The sequence below is a fragment of the Chelonoidis abingdonii genome, chromosome 3, assembly GCF_003597395.2.
Source record: "Chelonoidis abingdonii isolate Lonesome George chromosome 3, CheloAbing_2.0, whole genome shotgun sequence".
Taxonomy (NCBI): Eukaryota; Metazoa; Chordata; order Testudines; family Testudinidae; genus Chelonoidis; species Chelonoidis abingdonii.
The window spans coordinates 76,367,499-76,377,100 of record NC_133771.1 but is presented as its reverse complement, the minus strand read 5'-3'; the positions used below and the strand labels follow the sequence as shown (position 1 = coordinate 76,377,100).

The 9,602-nt window shown below is 42.8% G+C and overlaps 1 protein-coding gene across 1 annotated transcript in view; it reads right to left on the bottom strand.

The window, feature by feature from the left end:
* Nucleotides 1-293: 293 nt before the first annotated feature.
* FHL5 (four and a half LIM domains 5) overlaps nt 294-9,602 on the bottom strand; it is a 43,118-nt gene continuing 33,809 nt past the window's right edge. Inside the window, exons 4-6 of the mRNA XM_032774063.2 lie at nt 7,615-7,784; nt 5,391-5,577; nt 294-2,088 (exon numbers count right to left, since the gene is read on the bottom strand). Coding sequence (XP_032629954.1) covers nt 1,937-2,088; nt 5,391-5,577; nt 7,615-7,784 — 509 coding nt within the window. The 3' untranslated portion in view covers nt 294-1,936. The remainder of the gene's footprint in view (nt 2,089-5,390; nt 5,578-7,614; nt 7,785-9,602) is intronic.

Sequence of the window (9,602 nt, the reverse complement as noted above, 5' to 3'; positions counted from 1 at the left end):
ATTAAAACATATCTTTGATCAATGATGGCTGACGACAGACTGACATCGCTTGCTATTCTATTGCTTAAAAATGCCATTGGCCAGTCTTTGGAGCTCTCTGGCACTGTGCTTCAGTTTGGGAAGGCAAAGGTAAGAGAAGCAACTTTTTGTACTAAAGGACTAGAGTTAACATTCTAAGGCTGTCACCTACTGTAACACTATTTAATACTGGTCCACCCAATGTTGGTGCACAATTCAATTTCTTGAAGTTAGTACATTTCAATTATTCTTAAAATTAAAAAGATTCTATAAGATTAGAGGAAATTAATTTTATTTGCTTATATATGGCATGAATAAATATAGATTTAGAGATCCTAGCATGCAAATTTATCGTCTTATATGACAGGGATAAATCATACATGGAAATTGTGCATCAAAGTTGTGAAATGGGCTACATATGCAATAAAAAAATAAGGTATTCAAAATTTTAAAAATCAAGTGAGAGGGGCACTTTGCCTGGGGTGCCATTTGGTCCAGGGCCTGCCCTGGTGGTAGGTATTAGTAAGAAATTACCAGGATGGGCAACATACACTATAATTGTGCACACTGGATTTTCTTGCATCTTCATCTGGAGCAGTTGGTGCTGGCCAATGTTGGAGTTGGGATATTGGATTAGATGGGCCCATTGATCTGATACAGCCTGGCAATTCCTCTTTTCCTTAATCATAATGCATGAAAAAATGTAAAGAAATCTTTCTCCCCCATGTTATTCAATTTATATGTAGTTCTTAGTAATGTGTCCTAATAGATAAACAGAAATTTGTTGCTATGAGCAACTACGAAGTGGAAGTAATGAAAATGTCATTTACAGACACTTTTTCCAAAAACAATCTATGAATAATATCAGAGGGGTAACCATGTTAGTCTGGATCTGTAAAAGCAGCAAAGAATCCTATGACACCTTATAGACTAACAGACGTATTGGAGCATGAGCTTTTGTGGGTGAATATCCACTTCATTGGATGCATGTAGTGGAAATATGCAATATGGATACACAATTAATTGCTTGGTTAAGCCCCACATTTCTGCAAACTGCTTAGTTAACATTCAGTATACTAAGAATCAGAGAACTGGAAAAAGTGAGTAGGTCATCAATTAAGCATAGAGCGGTGCGAAGGAATTCTGACTTACAACTTGGAGCAAAGATTATACAGCTTTTTAATTGCCCTATAGTGTATCCAGCAGTGTAAATTATGGAGGAAGTGGCCTTCTGTCCCCTCCCCTCACCCTCCTGGCCATGGAGTAGACTCTTGACTCTCTATGCTGGTGGGCAGCCATTTCTCCTACTCCCTTCTGTCTTTCAAGTAGAACCCCCTCTGGAGTGGTGGAAGTCTTTCCTTTCTGTACAACCCCCTACCGTCTGCACGTAGCGAAATGACTGCTTTGCCAGCAGTCTTCTTTGTCTGCCCAGCAGCCTTGAGGCACAGAGAGAAGGGGGACATTGTTCAGATTAAATATTGTGGCCCAATGGGGAATGCACCACCACGACTTTCCACCTGAGTGTCTGCATCAGTAGAGTACTGGTATAAGTTTTCTTCAATGAGATCATCTATTATGTCTTTCAAATACAGATTTTTCATAGTCATTCTTAGATTATATAATATAAAATGCTAAAACTCCCAACAGCAGAGTGCACTGTTTTACAAGGACACACATTTCCATTAAAATATATATATAGAAATTTCTTTGGAAATGTTTTCTTAACCAGAACTGTGTAAAAGTCCTTTTACAAGATAGAAGGCATGCATGTAGCAGCTGAGCACTGTGACAGAACTGAACTGCTGTTGGAAAGCAACTTGAATGACTAAATAACTCTTATGGACTTTAAATGAATTTCTGACTGCAGGGTAAGGAAGTACTTGGTTACAGCATGCGAGAATAACGCATCTCTCGCTAACTATGTGGTCGAACCACATTTACGACAGAGGATGTCATCTTGCTGGGTGAGAAATCCTTGTCCCACCAGCGAAATGGAACATTTCACACAATTAAAGCAGTCACTGTGCCACTGGCGCTCTTCAAATGAGATAAATTTGGCACCTCCAAGAGCTGAAAAAGAAATTAGAAAAAAGGGAATTCAGTATATTTTAGAATAGATCAGAAATAGATTGTTTTTGAATAGAGCATGTTGTCTTCGTTCACACTGATATCTACAAGCATCCTACAGTTTGAAATAGCCTGTAGAAATAGATATGCCCAACATATATATGCATAGTAGGAGCTAAAAATTAGAGATGGGAAAAACGTTTACAACAAAGCCCCAAACTGTGAAACACCTGTTTTCATATCCCATTATGGCCTTTAAACATGGACCTGGCTCATCAAAACATCCACTAAGGTTTACAGACATTTCCAACTACCCTGCACCCAGTTTCCAGCAAACTGCCATAGAAATCAGAGGCAACATGTACAGGAGGCATGCAGAGTCTAGTGCCTGGGCCCAGCTGTCAGGGACAGTGGCCAAACGTGCCGGGGGGAGGTGCAGCGGGAGAAGGACAGAGCCTCCCACCCCCTCAGGTAACATGGGCAGGGAGAGTGCAGTGGCCCTGGGCCCCAGGTCAAGAGAGGAGACGTGGGGTGTTCACGTGTCCTCCCCTTTAGATTGTGCCCCCCAGTATGGGGAGGCATGAGTCATCTATGATAGAAATCATGGGTAATGTGTGGGTTATGTGGCTCCAGTGCAAAACCAAGTTTAATTCAGACATTTCAATTTAGTGTCTCTGAGATTTAGGGCTTTTCATAGTCCAGGACTTAAACTGAAAGACACTAGTTTTGAGCTATGTGAAACACAAGCTCCCAGAAAAAGCGTACCCTTGGGTATACTGGTGAATTGTGGAACTCTATCGGTTAACATGTTAATTAAGATTTTTTCTGTCTCAGATATTCCTGAATCTGTTCCTGCCCCCCACCCTGTAATCTTGTCACAGGAGACTGAATTTCCCCTAACTTTCCTTGATTTATTTATATGAGGATCAGACATCTGTAATTAGCTGGCTCCATTACACTTCATCATTGGGCTAGAGGAGTAATAGATTCACTACTAATAGTCTCAACTAATGGTCTCAGAATAGTCAGAGTGTTAACCCGACATTGAATTATAAAAGATTTAAGCATACAGGGCAAAATCATGATACAACTTTTCCATGAGTGGCAAGATCTCTTACTTTGATAAATGTGCCTTAGCTGCACAGAACAGTTAAATCGAATTAACCTACAATTGTACTAGTATGATATGTTTGTGTTCCCACCAGAGGATGCTATTAAGTGTCTCTTCATGTATCCTTAGGGACCTGAGTCACTCAACTTCATTTTGCAGCTTTTTCCACTCCAGCAATGTACAAGATATTTATATAAACCACAAGAGAAGCTCTTTTAGTACATACAAATATAATGTAATGCTTAGCTGGTACTGAATGACACGTGATTTACATGTTCCAACAAGGTATCTTGCATATAACATAGAGGGGAGCTAGATTCTGTCTTCATTTACATCTGTGGCACACCATTTAGTAGTAATGAGGTTTAAATGGATGGGGTTGCATTTACTTAGCTAAGAATAGAATTTGGTTCATGGAGCTCATTTTCATATGGCTGTGAGTCTACAGACTGTCCCTTCAATGGGGTAAGTTTTATAACAAAGAGCTTTATAGAGAGAATCAAATAGATTTTGTTTCTTCCATTTGAGTGCATTAGAGGATGAATACAGGATGGCCCCTTTTGTGTCACAAGACACTATGGGACAGATCTTCTGCTGATAAATATTGCCCTGGCTTCACTGAAATCGTCTTCCCATCACTGGAGCTATGACAATTTACATCAGCTGAGGATCTGCCCTAGTGTGTATATATGTAGGTACTTATATGGCCGCCTCAGTACCTTACAAAAATGAATGAATTTATCCACCTTTGTGAGGTACAGGTTATTACTATTCTAATTTTGTAAATGGGCAGTTGAGGCCTAGAGAGAATAAGTGGCTTACCCAGTATCACACAGGAAGCCTGTCAGAACCAGGAACAGAATCAAAATCTCCCATGTCTCAGTCCAGTGCTTTAACCACAAGACCATCCTTACCACAAGACCATCCTTTCCTCCCTATTTAGAAGAGGAGTAAGAAAAATGATTATCTCTACCAGTTTGTCTACACTGCAAAGAACAATTTGTGGCACTGAGTCTCAGAGCCCAGGTCAAGTGACTTGGGCTTCTGGGGCTCAAGCTGGAGGGTTAAAAATAGCAGTGTAGATGTACCCTTAGAGATTATCAGTTTTCTTACTCCTACACTAGATAGAGAGGAAAGGATGGTCTGTGTAAATCCACCATTTTCTCTAGTTGAAATGTGCAAGTGACCAGTAGCCCATGCTACAGAGGAAGGCAAAAAGCTCTCATGGTCTTGCCTGAGCATTTTGGCAAGACCCACCAGCCAGGCACCTAGGAAACAACTCTCTGTAGTAATTCAGAGCCTTCTCAATGTAGTGACCCATCACTGACCATTGGGGATATTTATTACTAGCAGTTTCAGATCAGCTATGTATCATTGTAGGCAGTCTCCTCATACCATCCCCTCCATAAGCTTATCAAGCTCAGTCTCGAGGCTGGTTCATTTTTTTCCCCCCCACTGCTCCCCTGGGAAGGCTGTTCCAAACTTCACTCCTCTGGTGATTAGAAACCTTCATCTAATTTCAAGCCTAAACTTGCTGATGGCCAGTTTATGTCCAGGTGTTCTTGTGTCAACATTGGTGCTTAACTTAAATAAATCCTCTCCCACCCTGCTATTTATCCCTCTGATACATGTATAGACAGCAATCATATCTCCAGTCAGCCTTCTTTTGGTTAGGCTAAACAAAACAAGCTCCTGGTGTCTCCTCTCATAAGGTGAATTTTCCATTTCTCTGATTATTCTAGTAGCCCTTTTCTGCTTCTGCATTAATTTGAATTTATCATTCTTAAACATGGAAGATCAGAATTGTACACAGTATTCTAAATGAGATCTCACCGATGCCTTCTCTAATGGTACTAACACTTCCCTGTCTCTATGGAAATACCGCGCCTGCTGCATCCCAGGATCATACTAGCTTTTTTCATGGCCGCATCACACTGATGGCTCAGTCAACAATTCCTAATCTAGGTTAAACTCAAACTCTAGGTTAACAAACCCAGGGGCTCATAACACAAGTTCTACTAACAGTGTAGTCATACCAAGGAAGTGTTTTTTAACCAAACTGATCATTAAAATTCACAATAAGTGAAATTATTTAATTACAAGTGGAATATTTTTTGTTAATTAATAGACATCTGACCTGAGACACCACCAATAACATTTTAGTGGCTGGTCTACTTTAAATGGTTAGACTCACCAGTAATGGGTTTGTTGCAGGCTGCACACTTCTTTGCATAAAGCTTTCTGAAGCAGTCTAGGCAGTATGGATGATCATCTTTGGAAATAAACTTTTGCCCTGACAGCTGCTTCTTACATCCAGCACACAGAAAGCATTCTTTGTGCCATGGCTGGTCGTGGTATGTCACTCCACCAGTAGTTATCATCTCATGCAGCAACAAAAAGCAAATAAACAAAGGAATGAAAGCATGGACAACAATCTACAGCAATCAGCTGCAATACCAAAATGCTTCATTATTTCCACAATTCAGATAACATTTGAGCTCTAGTCTAAACTAGGAATTCCCAAGGTGTGTGGTATTATTTCTTTTCTCTCTGCCATATATACAGAGTTTCAATTATTTTTAGTTTGGTTTTTAATCTTCACTGGGCCTGATTGATATGAACATGCAGCTGCATAAGTCATTCATGTTCGTTCCATGGCAGGTACTTATATGGGCCCCAATTGCAGTAGTATCTGTGCACTTCTCCATTTCTAGTGCATTTATTATCACACCACCGTATGACGTAGGAGAGAGCTGTTATCCCCATTTTACACAGACACCAAGGCCACACAAGAAATCTGTGAAACAGCAGCAACAGAATCCACGTTCTCCAACTCCCAGGCTAGTACCATGACCGCTGGACCATCCCTTTTCTATTTAGAATATTTAGATATCCCCTTCGGGGCAGGGGAGATCTCCAAAGATGGAGGTGGTAGATATAGTAGGCCAGGGGAGGCTGAGCCTCCCCAAACAGCCAGGCTGCGGCCCCACCTACACTCCACTCTGAGGCCCTGCTCCCATGTTCCACTCTTCCCCTGTGGCCCCGCCCATGCTGCTCCTCTTCCTGCCCTTGGTTAACCTCCCCCCTGAAGCCAGTGAGAGCTAGGGGGGGTGAGCTGGCAGGTGGGCTAGTGCTTGGGGCGGGGCTGTAGGGGCGGACCGGTTGGCAGCTTGGGGCATCTGGGTGGGCTCAGGATAGCTGGGGCCAGCTGGCTGGTGGGGCGGTGCTGGGGCAGGCCACCCAGTGGCCCTGGGCGGGCAGGCAGGCCAGAGCTTGGGCCAGCCGGTGGACCAGGGTGGGTTGGCCGGTGGCCTGGGGCAGGCAGTAGACTGAGACTCAGGGCAGCTGAGGCAGGGCTCCTCCAGCCATGGTGGGGGGCTTGGGTATCCAGCAGGGGAGGAGGGGAGTAAGAGATGAGGCCGGGGGTAGCCTCCCCGAAGTGGGGGGGGGTTCAAGGACCTCCCACGTCTCTAGGAGTATGTCTACACTGCAGCTGGGAAGGGTGATGCCCAGCACAGGTAGACAGACTTGCATGAGCTCTGCTCAAGCTAGGCTGCTGAAGATAGCACTGTGGAAATTGAGGCATGGGTGCAGCTTGTGCTAGTCGCCCAAGTTCAAGCCTGTCTAAGCTCCCGGGGGTAGACTGAACCACTACCTGTGCTCCAAAGTCCTCACTATTATTTGTAGCACACAAGCTGAAGCAGAGCTAGTACAAGTCTATCTACATTGGCTGGGAATCAAACCTCCTAGATGCACTGCAGACATACCTTAACTTGGGTTTGTATGATACTTAAACAATGGGGCTACTTCTTGATTGGGAGCTCTAGGTGCTACTGTAACACTAATAATTAACAGCAGCGGAAGCAATGAAGACCCTAGGTTTGGATGGTATGAGAATTCTGTTCATTACAGGCTCATTTTCAACCCCTCAGCAGCGCTTAAGTGACTTCTTAAAACATTTTCCAAAATATTTTATCTTGACTAAGTAAGAAATAGGCAGAATAAGTAAACCTTTTACTAAAACGTTCTTACACTCTTTAGCAGAGAAAAGCACACAGTGTGAACTTCCATTCTGCTACACCAGTTGTCCTTCTATGCTCTGATGTGAAACTATCAACTTTATCAACTATTTAAATTAACTCCCTTGGTGCCATCCTGTGAAAAGGTCACTGGTATGCCATGTGGCTGTGCTCTGCACTTCCTGCTGTTTCATGTAGGTTCAGACTGGAAACCTCTAGGTATGTATAATGTATGTCATTTACAGAGGTTATTTTAACCTTATAGTTTTTGTAATCAAACTCTGCCTATAGTGTCCTGTTGTGCATATGTTTTAGAATTGGGCTACCTTGTCCAGAACTGCATTAAAAAGAGTGTAGTGGCACCTTATAGTGTTCTAGCTCTTCCCTTTGGTTAATTACCTTCTTGCAGGAGTAGCAGTGGTGAGCAAACTGCTTCTCAAAACACGGCACACAATAATTCTCATTGTCTTTGGTAATCAAAGGGTTTGTTCCTAATGGTTGCCGGCAGTACTGACAAACAAAACAGGTTTCATGCCAGCAACTTCCTTTAAATTCCATTTTACGAGACCCTGAAAAACAAAATGTACATGTGAGTCCCACTGAAGTTAAGTGATCATCTCGCAGAAGAACAGCTCTTCCCACCCAGCCCCCATCCAGCTGAACTTGCATAAACTGAGATTTTAGATTTTTTTTCTTCTTTCAAAATATTTTAGGACAGGTTCTTCTGTGACACACTGTATTAATCCCCAAAAGTTTTTCTCTTGTCAGTCATCCCTGTGCTCAAGCAGCACACTTGACTGAGCACTTCACTTTCACAAACTGGGGATTAATTTGCTTAGAGATTTTCGCACACCCATGAATTTCTCCTACTTTTGAGGTCTTTTCACTTACACAAATTTCCTCCAACTTTCTTATGTCGTCAAACTTCTTTGCTAATTAATACAAGTCCTGCATAAGTAATCTCATTCAATCCAGGCTGGCATTCGTTTCTCTTCAAGTTCATTTTAATTTCTTTGTCATGATACAGAAAATGACACAGTCTCTTAGTGTTGCTGATCATTTTCACCACAGATCACTAATAATTTTTTCCATCCTATGCAGATTGTCAAAGGTCCAGGACATGATGGCCTGGTACATCTCAGGTGCTGAGGCAATCCCCAAAGGAAGCTGCCTATATAAATATCTATCAAAGGAGATTTGAAAGCTCAGAGTTTTGCACTTTGTATGTTGAGTCAGATCTGCCAAAACCCTCGCTTTTGAGCCCCTGATTACCATTGTCCCCCATGCCAAATTCATCTACGAAGTCATAACCCATACGCATCCATGTACTATAGTGATTCTTTCAGTGACTCCACATTGCAATTTTCCCCTTCTCCTCTGGCAGTGCCTCAGTGCTCATAGATCAGGGACCTCTAATTGTCCCCCACTGTAGAAGAGGATAAGACATGCTCCAACAGCAGGCGATGCTGCAGGGAGGAGAGTGCCCACATTTTGGATGGGGGAGAAGCTGCTGAGTCAGTTTTGCTGTAACATCATTGGGCTGGAGTTTCCCCTGAGCACTTAGCACTCACCAGAGTGGGTAAGAGAACAGGCCTTGCTGACCCTGCCTATTGGGGCTTATCATCCTGAAGTTAGTAATCAGAAAAATAAGAGACGTTAATGGTACACAAGGGAGAAACGGGCAAGCTTGTCACCCTGCCAGTGTAATTTAACTTTTCTCTACTATTCCCAAATGGAGCAGAGACTGATAATACTCATGCCATTTTTTATGCCAAAGTATAGGGTAGTTTGTAGTGTAGAGAAATAAGCAATAATAAAGGACAATTGTGATAAGACCACTAAAGTCAACCCTGGTCTACACCTAAAATGTAACTTGACATAGCTACAGCACTTAGGAGGTGTAAAAATTACATACCCCTGAGAGACGTAGCTATGCCAACCTACCCACTGGTGTACACATGACTAGGTTGATGGAAGACTGCATCTGTCAATGGGGCTACTGCTGCTCAGGGAGGTGGAGTTAGTACATAAGAATGGCCATACTGAGTCAGACCAAAGGTCCATCCAGCTCAGTATCCTGTCTGCCAACAGAAGCCAATTCCAGGTGTCCCAGAGGGGGTGAGCCTAACAGGTAATGATCAAGTGATCTCTCTCCTTCCATCCATCTCCACCCTCTGACAAACAGAGGCTAGGGACACCATTCTGTACCCGTCCTGGCTAATAGCCATTTATGGACTTAACTGGATAAATTCATGGAGGTTCTCTTTTAAACCCTGTTATAATCGTAGCCTTCACAACTCCTGTCATGGTATGAACCCCCACTCTGAACCTTAGCGTCCAAAAGATGGGGTAGAAGCATGAATCCCCCTAAGCTTAATTACTAGCTT